Source organism: Anarrhichthys ocellatus, unplaced genomic scaffold (assembly GCF_004355925.1).
Source record: "Anarrhichthys ocellatus isolate YVR2014 unplaced genomic scaffold, GSC_Weel_1.0 scaffold26, whole genome shotgun sequence".
Taxonomy (NCBI): Eukaryota; Metazoa; Chordata; class Actinopteri; order Perciformes; family Anarhichadidae; genus Anarrhichthys; species Anarrhichthys ocellatus.
This window is the reverse complement of record NW_022280056.1, coordinates 507-14,419: the sequence shown is the minus strand read 5'-3', so window position 1 is coordinate 14,419 and position 13,913 is coordinate 507. Positions and strand designations below refer to the sequence as shown.

Below are 13,913 nucleotides of genomic sequence, written 5' to 3'. Positions count from 1 at the left end.
TCACGCACACACGTTGATCTTGATCTTTTCTGGACCAAACGCTCACAGAATAGAACTTGGCCTGCTCTGTTATCTTCTACTTTTGTATTGTCACTTATCATTTTTTCTAATCTACTTTGGCACAGGTGACAAGGTCAAATAAGTGTCCAAGTGATGGGTCTCTGCACATTTTCTTAAATTACATTAATTGCCCCAAAAGTCAATATTGTAATTGACAAAAGTTATTTTTGTCAGCAACAACAGCTAAACATAAGTGAACAGACATCACTATACTGTCCAATTAAATGACTATGTTCATAATGCAATAATCATAATTAGACAAAAGTGGTCTGTAGCATGTTTACTTTGCAGACTCCACTGTTTCAAAGGAAAATACAATGAATTTAAGGGAATAAATAGACATTCTATGAAGTAGCCGCCAAGATTAAACAGTATAGAAAGCTATGACTTCAGCATATCGCCTGCTGTGAAATCTTTAGCTGCACCCACAGCTAGCTTGATCGGAGAGGTCAGAGATCAGGACCTACATAACCCCACAAAGTCAGTGTCAGTGGCAACTTAACCAAAGGGTCAGTGGCTCTGTGATGGTCTGGCAACCTGTCCTGACTGGTTCACTAATTTCTTCCAAGTGCATGCTGGGATAGGCTTCAGCTACCTTTGACAGTCCATCATTCCCTTTAGGCTGTGCTTGTTGGTAAACAGAGCCTTTCTCCAGCCCCCTTACAATGATCTGTTAGATTTTGACAAGCACAAAACTGTCATTGGTTTATAGGAATAACCTCTTACTTCTGTTGTTTTTATTATGTTTTAAAGAAAAACTTCCACTAATCAAATATCACTATTATGGCCAATAGTTAGCGGCGTAGAAAGTCAGGAGTGAGCTAAAGAATTCATTCTAAACAAGTAAAATATAGATGTTTTTTATTTTACTGTAATACTTAAAAGTTAGAGAATATTTTATGGCACTTTACCATATTTCACACATGTACGCATTACCATAACCACTCAATCTGTTTCTATTTCAGTTTCTTAGTGTCTCACCATTTTAAAGGATGCATTGGTCAATGAACACACTGCTATTGCCTCCATATGTTGAGCTGGGTGTCCATTCGCTCAGTGGCCTTCTGTGGACTTTTCTGCTACTCTTTCTGTGGCACTGTTATCGGATGGGCTCTGACCTGCCAATCCCAGGCCACGCACACGCTGGAAAGCTCAAGTCAGGCTCAAGGCGGTCCATGATGTCCCGTGGCGGTAGCTGTGCTGGAACAAAGTGTAGTGCGCGATCCAAGCTGTCGAGAAGTGATCAAATGACTCCCTTTATTTCAATGGAAACAGAGGAGGATGAGGAACAGGGACAGGGCTACCTCACCCCGGTGCTGAGTCATGCCTTGTTCCCAGCCCAAGCATCTGCAGAAGCCAATAAACTGTATGCAGCACTGCAAGAGTATGCCAAGCGCTACAGTTGGGTGGGCATGGGCCGCATTCATAAGGGCCTCCGTGAGCAGGTACAGGTTTATTCCATGCAGGCCAAATACATACAGTACATAATTGCTACTGCCAGTAAAATCATGTGCATCTGACGTATTCAATAATTTAATACACCAAATTCAACTGTAGTCAAAGGTTTGTTTTCATAGCATGTATAACTGCATAATCTTGTGTAAAAGTTTCTTAACACCTCATTTGGAACGACTTTTGCTCAAGGGCAAATAGTTAAGGAAGGAATTGTCAAGAATGAATTATTGATTTCTAATTGTTCTCACTTTAGGTCAGACTGAACGATCTCTCTGTCATACAGAAGCCTCATCTCTTCTTCTTGCCAGATGTCCCAAGTGTTCCTTTCTTCCCACGAGATGCTCATCGACATGACATTGAGGTCTTGGAAGCCAACTACTCTGTAATCTTGGCTGAATTCAAGGCTGTATACCAGAGAGGCATTGACTCAAAATTAGGCTGGACCAGTCTGGGACCAAAGGTACACAATGAAGTCTTTCATGAGTAAAGGGATATTGCAAAACACCCTTCTGTATAAAAATCATCACTATCTGTAATGCAATGTTCTGAGAAAAGAAACTGATGAAAGTTGACAAAATACAATCAGTGGAAATAATAGTATTCATTACGTTTTTTTGCTTTCAAGTTTCTAAATCACCTCCAAATACATAACATGTCTAACATCAAAAAGCTCCACCAGTTTGTGCTGTGTTTCCAGAGAACCACAACACATGTCATGTAATAATTATATATATATATATTTATATAATTATATATATTATTATTGTCCACTGTTTCTCCATTAAAAATCTACCTACAGACTGTGATATAATAGGAGTTGTTTAATTCTGCTGAACGTGCCTCATCTGAGTCATATGTAACTGCAGGACATTGTCTCTTTCAGGGCCAGGCAGTGTTCCCTTTGTACAGTGCAGGTGTGTCTGTGGCAGGAAATTGTCGCTCCTGTCCCTGCACCTACCGGACACTTCTCTCTCTGCGTACATTCATAAGCAGCAACTCGTTGGGATCTGCTGGATTTTGGCTGTTGGGGCCAGGAGCTACGTTGGGGAGCTCATATGGACCCACTAATACACGCCTACGTTGTCACCTTGGTGAGTAAAAGGATTCAAGGATAATTTATTGTCATTATGCAACACAGTCAACAAATGCAGTAGTAGCCTATTTGTCATGAAATATATGACAAAACAAATCAAAAGCAGTAATGCATTTTTTAATTTGCATCAGGAGGAATGTAAAGCAACAGCAACAGGACAATTCTCCGGGCAGATAATATGGCTAGTATCTTAACATAGAAATACGACATCAGGGAAAACATTGCGGTTTATCTGCGTTTATCTGCATCTTAGACAAATCTTAAAAAACCTGTCACTGACTCCGCTGACTATACCAAAAAAAGAAAAGAAAAATGACCTGATAAACACTAAACCGTTACATAATGGTACTTTGTGGTTCGGGGTTGAGGTTAATTATTTCCGTAGCCCATTTTGTAGTATGATCCGTCTGGCTATAATCCTCTCCGTTTTAAAAACAGACAGCAGTGGAGTGCATGGCCTTCTTAGCTGAGTGAAACCAAAATATTTTATTTGCAAAGTTTAAAAACAGACATCGCTTTTTTAGGTCTGCAGACTCCAACCCTGTGTGAGCTGGTGGTCGGAGGGGAGCCTCAGTGCTGGTCAGAAGGACACTGCCTCCTGGTTGATGACTCATTCCTCCACACTGTCTCCCACAAGGGTTAGTGAATAACATACTGAAAAACAATGCTTCTTAAATTCATTTTACTCTCATTTTTACTCTTAATTTTATTCTCATTGCTAAACATTGCAAACAAATATAAAAATATAATGCAATGCATGATCTCTGTGTATAACACAAGTAGCAAGTTTTTTTCTTGCGTTTTTCTCAATTTCATGAGTTGTTCCAAACAGTCGAACCCAAATGGTTGCAACCCTTTTACCTAACGTTGTATATATATCTCTATTTCTAAAGGGCCTCCAGATGCTGGGCCCCGAGTCATTTTGAGTGTGGACCTCTGGCATCCAAATGTGGCTGCAGCAGAGAGACAAGCTTTGGACTTCATGTTCAGCCCTGACCTTTGAATTTGTTCCTGTCAATAATACACAACATGCAGGGATGCCTTACCTTAGCCCTGCTTGTTGTGGGTCATGTATCTCATTCCGGTTTATGAATCACTGTGTGAATCTGCCCTCAAAATTACACAAGCTATTGGCCACAAATTCAACTGGTGTTGGATTTATGGTCAAGTGCCACAAGAGTGTATTATTAAGGATGATAATAGAATTACATCAGTTACAATGCTAGATGCTAGACAATTTGGCTGCAAATTTAAAACTGACATCACTTGAAAGCACAGCAAGATCTAAGCTAAGAAGAGCAGATATTGTGTAAACTGTTATACATCTTATCTTGATATCATAAACTGTGCTTGTGAATACTATTTGCATGTGAAACCAATCTGTCCTGATTAATGAACTTTGTTTTAAGCTGCTGATGCATGTGCACGAGCGCACGAGTTATTTTAAACCATAGGTATATAAGCTCAACCAAAAAACTGTGAAAACATGAAAATCATAGACATGTAAATTTCTATTTATTTTTGAATGCCAAACATATATAAACCTTTGCATACTGTGAGTACTCATATTCTTTATATTACCTCTATATACTTGTATTTTTCTGTTTATAGATCTATACATATTTTTACTTTGTTTATAGATATAATAGGTGGTTTGCTTTTTGTCAATTCTGTTTTGCTTGGAATCCAAAAAACTAATAAATAACAGATAAATCAGTATTGGCTCAGTGTATAGAATAACAGAGTAATAGAGTAATACACGTGTATGTACATGTGATACAGTATGCATGCATCACAACCGGTTGTTTTGTAGGGCTCTCAAATTACACAATTAATTTGTATAGGACACATTTATCTGAAGCTAATAATAAGTGTTCAAGTGTATTGTTTTTATTGGAGAAAAATAGCCTGCCACATGGCTTGTTAAAAAAAGTTGACTTAATTCATATGGAACTGGTCAGAAAATGGCCAGTGCAATTGTTCGGGGAATAAAAACAGTCGGTAGCCTGTAGTGAATATATCTTTAAATTTAAACAGACTAAAAAATCATTCTAAAAACACATTCTGGTTCATTAAGCTCCTTAAGGGGGAGTTATTTTTTTTCAGTCAGTAGATGAGAATTAGAGTGGTGATTTTGTCTTATCTGCCATCTGTTCATCCATGATGAGGATTACAGAGACTGAACTAATCCACCCCACAGCAAGAGATTATTCCTGAGATTCTATGTAGTTGTAATATGTTGATTCGATGTGCAATTCGTTCAACATTTAATTCTATGAGTGTAAAATTCACAAGCAAATAATATAGCAATTCAAATATTGAGTATGACTGTCAAATGTTAGCATTAAGGGATGATAGTCTTAGAATTAAAAAAACTCTCAGATCTTAAATTTGCTAAACCGTCTACCACATCATTAGAAGGCAAGGTTGCACCTTGCTGTGTCACTGTGATGTTTTCAAACCTGTAGTGGCATATGCAAATCTGTAACATGACGTTATATTTAATCTTGGATTAATAATAACACACACAAATGTTTTTCATGGACAATCTTGACATTAGGCTACAGCCTCGCACATTTATTTCAAAGACAAAGATAGCTATTGTCACACTCAACAATTCCCATGCTGGCCTTTTGTCATGCAACAGCATTAGCAGCCTTAGAGGGATTATTTTCAGAGAAAGTTGCCAAAGGACCAAAGTGGTCAGGAAACAGATCTGTCATACTTGTACATATAACCACCAAGCTGTATTGTATGGTCTAGACCAGGGGTCTTCAATGTTTTTCAGGCCAAGGACCCCCAAACTGATAGAGAGATGGAGCAGGGACCCCCGACTATATACTGTATATTGTATAAAATTGTGTTTTATATTAAACTGAGCCTAGTGCCATGTATAAACATACCTCTTTATTGTGCATTCAATACTAAGCTATTCAAATAATACACAGGTTCATATATTCATGTTTTTATTTTAAACATGTGCAAGGTACAGTGAGTAGGGTGGCCTTGTTACTGCCATTGAGAAACATACCTTGTCAACTGATACCAATGCCAATATCAAGATTGTCTGTTAATTACATGATAATCATGCATACAAGCTATTCAAACAGACGTTTTCATTTTAAACATAAATGTGGAAACGAAAAATGAGTAATGGCCTATTAGTGCCACTGCCATGCATAAACATACCTGTTATCTTTCATACAATACTGAACTATTAAAATAATGGACACATTCATGTTTAGAGAAAAAAAAAAAAAAGATTTATTTTTTTAAATTGTCTAATCAACCAAATATTTGGCGGACCCCCTGCAGTACCTCAGGGTACCCCTGTTGAAGACCTCTGGTCTAGACTACTACAGTACAATATACAGCCCATTAAAGACCAGATCAATACTCTCGTAATCATTTGTACTCACACTACTCACAAGATTCACATTGATTGAAAGACACACATGCCCTTAATTAGTTTGTGACATTGCTGTCCACACTGACCAAACTGTTTTCAAATTTTGTAAAATTTTGGCTTGACAGTAGTGCTAGACGTAATCATTAGGGATAATCAAAACAAACTAGAAAGTTTTCTACACTGAAAAGCCATCCAGTATGTTGCTTGATAACATGTTAAAGTGTTCCAGTTCTATTCTGCCGTTTGTCTTCAACAATCTCACAGTATAGATGGACAGACTGACTCAACATGCAGTTTTTAAGAGTTTATTTTCTCTTTTTCAGAACTTTATAATTTAAGAATATATGTTCTTATTAACACAGGCTCTTCAGAAAGAAGGTGTGAAGGTAATGAATGTGAGGATGTTTGCTGGCAAATTACTGCATCAAATTTCACATACATGTAGAATTTAGAAATGAAAAAGGATGAATCACAAACATCTAAGAAACACATTGCATTTTCAAAAATAGATTCAAGTATTTCCCAAAACTTTAACACTGCGAATTTAGACAGCATCGTTCCAGAAAACACATTTGTGAATACCATGCAGTAGTGTGAAGATACTCTGCTAGAAGTAAAAGTCTAATTCAAAATCTTACAAGTACATGGCATTAAAATATACTGACATATATCCCCAGGACAATTTCCTACCGATACACTGCCCTGCACATCCCTTCTATATTTCTATTTTTAAATACACTTGACACTTTTACATCACACTTACACTACACTTGTTTAAAGTATTGTTATCTGTTTGTCTGTGCATAATATTTTATATTTTATTGTACATTTTAATATGTATATAGTCAAACATTAATTTCGGGAGGTCAGTGCTGAACATTCTCAGCTGATTGATAATGTCCTTTGGATCAGATTCAATTCCCTGCAGACACTCCCTACAGCAAGCATTAAGCTGTCTTCATTGTCCACACAATATACCCATGGAAAATATTATCTGATCATCCTTAGGAAAAAGCATGCACATAGTTCATTCTCCCACGCTGCCCCCACATTATCTACTGCAAGGTATCATGAAATTTAAATGTTACCTTCCCCCAATGTGAATAAGAGTTGTTGGGGTTTGCCTAATTGTAACTTATAAGGAAAAGTTGGGGATGACAGAAGCAGACAGTGTCCTTTCAGAGTCCTGGTTCTACGAGCTTCTGTGGGCTAATGCTCATTCATACAACATTAGAGTTACAGTATTTACGAGTTTCCGACTTGTAAATAGTGCTCATGTCGACAGCCGAGTTGTGATTGTGACTGAGACATGGACCTGTCAATACATTTTATGCGTGTCATCTTTGAATAGCAAATACACTTTTTTACTAATTAGTTTTACTAGAGTTCTCCAAGGCCAGTCCATAGTGCAGCATATCCACAACACAGTGACAATTGTTGAAACTGTTGATTTGACCCACAGATTTGTTGAGACTCTCAGTACTTCAGCTTCCTATTTAGCTGGACATGGCAGACCTCTAATTTCGCATATTTATTTGTTCTTCCTTATCGAACAGTTGACAATGATGTGTATACTACTGCTCTGTAGGACAGGTCTGGGGACCTGATGACAACAAACTTTTCAAATTTGCTGAAGAGAAATACCCAACAACTCAAAGGACCAGTGTGTTGATTCATTGGTATCTAGCAGTGAGGTTGCGGATTGCAACCAACTGAATACCCCTCCGTTAGTTTTTGGTTTGTCCGTTCTGGGCTACTGTAGGAAAATGTCACTGCAACACGGCAGATTCCGTGAAAAGGGCCGGCTCCCTATCTAGATATGAAGGGCTCATTCTGAGCTAACGAAAACAAACGATCCTTAGTTTAAGGTTACTGTACACTAAAGAAAACATAGTTATGAATATAATCTATTTCTGCTAATTGATCCCCTGAAATCGTACACAGGGCTGTCTAGATCTACCATTCAATTTGTTTACCAATTTTATATGCATTAATTTGAACAAAAAGATCAAAACGTCTTTGGTAAGTTGAAATTAATGAGCTCCACGTGATTGTGTATGAGGCAGATGCCACTGAAATAACAGGAAAGAAATGCAAAATTATTCATCAGCATAATTAGATAAAAAGGCATTTTCTCCATTCAACCACTAATTCTGTTGTCCTCATTTCTGCGACATCATCTTCACAAACTCTGGAAAGAGAATAGACAAGATATTGAATAGCTAAACACCAATGAGCCAATACCAGAGCCTTTCTACTTTCTCTCAAATGTCTTTTGATGAACTTATTTAACACTTTCAACTGTAGCCACTTAGTATGACCAAATATTATTGACTAATTTGTATTACTTCAGCTCCTGTGTTACACAGAGCCACTCAGCTAACTCAACATTTAGAAAGCAGAGGATAATGCAAGGCTATAAAAAAGACTAAATCTGTTTGTGTGAGCATGTGTGTTTGTGTGTGCTTGTATCTCACCCTCAAAGTCAACTGTTCCATCTCCGTTGTTATCAACTTCTTTGACAACTGCATCAATTTCCTTTTTGCTAGTTTGTTCTCCCAGTAACTTTGTCATGGCACGTTTCAGCTCCTCAGATGTGATAGAACCGTCACCATCTAAATCAAACTGAAGGAGAGGGGAAGAAGAAAACAAAACGTTGCAAAGCTTTTGGCCATTTCAGACTCATATTGTGATCATAACATACTGTTGGACCAGATTTCAGCTTTTACAGTACTGTATGTTCATTTAATATCCACCATGGGGTGCCAAAGACCAAAAAGAGAGAATAGGTATACTGAGCTCACCTCTCGAAATGCGTCTTTAAGTTCCTTCAACCCAATCATCCCTGCAGTTTCAGCCAGGAGCTTTGGGGTCATTAGTTCCACAAAATCGTCAAAGTCCACCCGTCCCCCCACTGTAATAGGACAAATGATGTAACTAATACAACAATAAGCCGGCAGTAGTTGGAGAACACAACTTAAGCAAAGTTTGAATGCTATAACACCATTGTGAATTCCACAAAGGATTACATGCTTTTAGCTATAATCATTCATACATTACATTTCACTCTGCTGCTCCGTGGAAAACAATTGTGACCTTATATCTAAGCACACTTATGCCACTTGCTTTAGCCAGTTATCTTCCTGGTTATAAATGTCTGACTTCATTCAAAGCTCAGTGGAGTGGAATACTTCATAAATGTGCATAGGATGGTTCGCATTCAACTGTCAAATGTGATAAATAACCAAGATGATGTCGTTGCTCTGCTGTAAAATTAATGTGACCCACTGACAAATGATGAGGCAGAAGACGAAATGTACATGTGATTATTCCAACCGGAAAGTGGCCGGCTAATTTTGAAAAAGAATATGTAAATATGTCTCAGGAGACCATTGTTAAGAAGAGCGTGAAAGACACATTTCCTGAAAGAAAACAAAACAAATCCGTCTTGCAGATGTTTTTTGTTATATTTTTTAAAAGATAAAGATAAAAGAAGTACATGTTTGAAAACCCACAGTATTATCAGAGAGGCAATGACCTTTTTTTTAAATTCTCCATAACCTGCAAAAAATTGCGTCCAAAAATAATTAAGTCATATAAATGAATAAAAGTAAGAATGACATATTTAAAACGATGGAATGTTTTCTGTTTACCGGTTTATCCGGACAACATGGTCAGCAGTAATAAAGCATTAATGGAGCATAAGTACATTACTCACAATTCATGTTGATGTTCTGACTCAGTTCTATGAGCTCCATTTCAGTCGGCATGTAACCCATGGTCCTCATCAGGTTCCCCAAGTCCTTACAGGTTATGAAACCATCCTTATCTTTATCAAACTCTAAAAAAGCTTCACGTAACTCTAAAGAGCATAGAGACAGAAAGATGAGATGGCATGTGACACATTTTTTAAAAGGTGAACAATATTATACAGCAATTTAACAAGTATATCTGAAAGCATAAAAGCCAGTCAGACGTTACCTTCAATCTCATCGTTTGTAAGAGCTCTTGTCTGCAAAACAAGAATGAAATGGATAAATACGGAATGATTTTAGTATATTTTATATACAGTAGTTTACGACAAAATGTACAACTATTTTTATACCCACAACTATCTTCATTGTGTCAACACAATGACCTATAAGCTCCATACATAACTATGAAGATGTGTGATGCACTTAAATGTACCTTTGTTTAATATGACACATGGTTTCCCAAAGTTTCTTAATAACATCATAATATGTACCAACACCATCCACATTATGTTTTCTGATGAACATGTATTATTTACATTGCATTAAGTTGTTTCATATTTTAAATAGGTTTTTAATTTGTGTGGCCCTGTTATATTGTCATGCACATGAATTTAAAATATATAATTTTAGTATATCATAATTTAGAACTAAATTTTAAACTTTTATTCATTTTTGAAACCTATTGGTTTGGATTTACATTTCTAATTCATTTGGAATCTAGGAAACATTATATTTTGATATTACAACATTATTCAAATCAAAGAACAATTCTCAATATCTGAGTAAATTAACATTTCGTATCTGCTTTTAGCTGCATATATATATATATATACATATATATATGTATATATATATATATATGTATATACATATATACATATATATACACAGTTATATATATGAATCTGCCTGCTGTTTATGATGTTACACATTAATGTGCTGTGTTGTTTAACACTTTCAGAACACTTGCCTTGTTTATATATGTTTTACTTCTTATTTCATTGTTGGTCTGAAGTTGTTTTGTATATATATTTATAAAAAATAAATACTTACACTTTTTTTTCACTACTTGTGCAAATAACGTTCCTGTGTATTCTTTATCTTTATCTGTTCAGCTTTGTTCTCATTGTCCCTGGCTGGTCTTATATTTCTGTGTAAGTACATTGACAGCCACATTCCACATTCATACGTGCATGATTGGCAAATAAAGCTGATTCTGATCTCTGCACACTTTATGAATACGGGTTGACAATAATGTCCAGACACATTACTGTTTGTGTGCCTTTAACATCTGTAGATATGTCATGTTAAATCCTTGCTTAAAACATTTTATTTTTTATCTTGCAGTATCTTATTTGATTGATTCCAGATCATATGTACAGTATGTCCACCATGGGATTAGAACTACAGCAAAGGTTGCCTAAAAATTTCCATTATTGGTAAAAAAAACAAATGCAACAGAGTGCATCCTGTGTAAAAAATGTTTTCCTTTTCATATAAAGTATTAAGTTTTGAGTGCCAACGCATTTGCCTAATGCAAAAACGTTTATCGTCCCACCTCTACTCCATAATGAGACAATTCTTGCAAGCTTCTTTTGCCATTAATCTAAAATAACACCATATTAGGATGACCACAATAACAAAACAATATTTGTTTCATAATTGATCAACAGATTATAGTAGGATTTATGTTCCTGGTGAACCACAGACAAAGATAATCATGATATATAAACATAATTCATTTAAGCTGAACACATGTTAATAGCAAAAAACAACTACCATTAAATAATAAACTGTAAAACCATAAAATCATTTTGACTTACGGGTCTCTTCGTTCCACCCCTGAGAAAGATGCAGGCTTGTTTAATACTCATGATGATGGCCGTAGTCGAGATCCTGGCTACTTGTGTTTGTAAATTTATTTTTAAAAAGATGATATGTCGCTATATCATTCAGCTTCTTGTTTTCCTGTGCGAGCCTGTGTCTGTGTGTAAACCGTGATCGGCAGTGAACTGCGTACGCCAGAGAGGAGTGATGAGGTCCCATATGGATTATCTCTGCAGCTTTGGTCTAGAAAAGAAAGATAAGCTCACTGCTGTACATATACACAATTTCAGATAGAAAGTACATTACTGGGGTTTTCATTTACTCTAATTTCATGAAGATTAAATGTATCTAAATGTCATAAACAAGAACTTTTGTAATTTAATACTAACAATATTTATATAATATAAAAATATCTATCTCACTTCATTTTAGGACTTCAATCCATATTTATTTGGAAAAAGGAAACCAATGGAGAATACACTGTGTTTGCTTATTGTTTGCAGTCTGTTGACTCCTTCCATTCTTTCGTGTGGTGCAAGTTGAGTAAATGACCGTCTGGATAAAGCTTTCTATCCACTACCACTAAATGAAACAAAACAGAATACAACAGATGGGAGAGTGAAGAGGGAAAGACATCTAGAATTAATAGGATTGTGAACCACATGCCTATAAATGCAATGGCTATTATTGCATGTTGTTTACTAATCTCAGCATGCAAGTTATCTGATTATTTACAAATGACAAATGAAATGCACTTAGAATACTTGTTCCCTGTATTTTCATATGAGAATAGACATCATCAGCCTATTGCATAAACCATATATGCATTGGTAAAATGAAAGCTTCTTTGCAATTTGAGAAGATGTTCTCAATCTAAACGCAATGATCGCATTTGAAGCTGAATTGTTTGTTGCATTGCATGAGAAGCCCATGATGACAATAAATGAGCACACAAGCAATTTGATCACACAACACGACGACAAGTATGTCTGTATGTACAAGCAGGACACACAGACAGACTGGATTTCTCTTGCATAGTATAATAGTTGTTAATGAAAGTGGCATTTCACTCAGAGTTATATCATCCGTATGCTTGAAATATTCAAGGAGTTAAGTGTTGAATAGGCTTTGTCCATTTAAAGAAACTATGTCACATATAACACAGTAGCACGACAGCATTTTAGAAATGTTTGATTTCTGTTGCGTTGTTGGTTATAGCATACTTGTGGATTATACACGTAATTTAGTAAGATCAAATGGGTGCTGTTGGATTGATTAAGGTACTTTCTAAGTGTTTCTGTAGTTTTTGTCCTCCTCCTCTCTCCTTCCTGTTATAAATTATTTTTCAGGCAAGATGTTGCGGTTTGTGACTTCCTCTTTTCTATGGTTATACCAACATGTGCTCTTCTACAACAATAGGCTACTGGTTAATAATAACCCCGTCTGTTATTTTGTAAGGCAGGTGTGATGCATTTTATATTACGTTATACTATATTTAAACTATAGTAAAACAAGTTTAATAGCTATATAATGATTAATAGGACACAAACTAAACACATAATGAATGAAGACAACATGTGTTAAAGCTGCAGGATTTCCGAAAAAACAATGTATAGACTCATAAAAAAGTAATCGCTCTTAATCATGGCTGATGACCCACTAGAGGTGTGTGGTGGTGTTTGTATCTGCCAGCCCAGTATCATGGCAGTTTGTCATGAATTGCAATCTACTGGTTTCGTGTACAGGGGCACAAATGATATGCTTTATTCGAGTTGCTCATTCAAGAAAATAATGCCATTGACATCATCAATTAGGTCATACATGGACACTGCCTGAGTATATCTTTATAAACTGTATAATAAATGTTTACACTGAATTTACAGCCCCAGTCATAGTACAGAGTACCATTGCATGATTGCATCCTTATCGATTGGGGATAGAGTCAATCCCAGGTTGGGGAGAGGGGGGAGATCCTGGACAGGTCACCAGTCAGTCACACCAAACAAAAACTTCAACTGTTATCTGTTGTATCCTCCATGTAAGGAGGAGTCAATGACAGGTGAAGATTTTCACATACTAAGATCATTTTATGAATCTTGATGTCACTGTATAAAAAGACTTGTTGTGACCTCTAGGATAATCACAGCCTCATGAAACTTTACAACCACAGACTAGAGACCCTGGGCATTCAGAGGATGTATGGCTTTCTATATAAATTGACAACAAGGGGGTTTCTGCGCAGTTCCCAGAACGGAGGCCATCCAATCGACAAACAATACATTTTTTCAGAAATCTCAAAAGTTCATATTGTGCT

The 13,913-nt window shown here is 36.4% G+C and overlaps 2 protein-coding genes across 5 annotated transcripts in view; one reads left to right on the top strand and one right to left on the bottom strand.

Annotated features, from left to right (window-relative positions):
* The window catches only part of asphd1 (aspartate beta-hydroxylase domain containing 1), a 5,184-nt gene extending 859 nt beyond the window's left edge, over positions 1-4,325 (top strand). For 2 of the 3 annotated variants that reach the window (XM_031862114.1, XM_031862115.1), the window contains exons 2-6: positions 1,026-1,505; positions 1,769-1,975; positions 2,399-2,606; positions 3,133-3,246; positions 3,502-4,325. In XM_031862114.1, the coding sequence (XP_031717974.1) occupies positions 1,053-1,505; positions 1,769-1,975; positions 2,399-2,606; positions 3,133-3,246; positions 3,502-3,611 (1,092 nt within the window). In that variant the 5' untranslated portion in view covers positions 1,026-1,052 and the 3' untranslated portion in view covers positions 3,612-4,325. The remainder of the gene's footprint in view (positions 1-1,025; positions 1,506-1,768; positions 1,976-2,398; positions 2,607-3,132; positions 3,247-3,501) is intronic. The other variant, XM_031862116.1, reaches the window with a different exon arrangement.
* A 1,578-nt stretch (positions 4,326-5,903) lies between these two features.
* On the bottom strand, positions 5,904-11,803 carry cabp5b (calcium binding protein 5b). Of its 2 annotated transcripts, XM_031861867.1 has the most exons (6): positions 11,596-11,803; positions 9,999-10,029; positions 9,736-9,879; positions 8,822-8,931; positions 8,495-8,642; positions 5,904-8,208 (listed from the first exon to the last, which is right to left on the bottom strand). In XM_031861867.1, exons 1-6 carry the CDS (start codon positions 11,644-11,646, stop codon positions 8,180-8,182), a joined length of 513 nt encoding a protein of 170 aa, XP_031717727.1. In that variant the 5' UTR covers positions 11,647-11,803; the 3' UTR covers positions 5,904-8,179. The 2 variants fall into 2 exon arrangements, with proteins under 2 accessions (XP_031717727.1, XP_031717726.1); XM_031861866.1 differs by having other exon boundaries at positions 5,904-8,642.
* Between the last annotated feature and the right edge of the window lie 2,110 nt (positions 11,804-13,913).

What these genes read in the sequence shown, in the direction of transcription:
- cabp5b (XM_031861866.1), bottom strand. Translation starts at nt 11,646, where the DNA reads ATGAGTATTAAACAAGCCTGCATCTTTCTCAGGGGTGGAACGAAGAGA. An exon ending in GGGGTGGAACGAAGAGACCC is followed by an intron (nt 10,030 to 11,595) that starts GTAAGTCAAAAT and finishes CTTGTTTTGCAG; the next exon opens with ACAAGAGCTCTTACAAACGA. An exon ending in TCAGAACATCAACATGAATT is followed by an intron (nt 8,932 to 9,735) that starts GTGAGTAATGTA and finishes GTCCTATTACAG; the next exon opens with TGGGGGGACGGGTGGACTTT.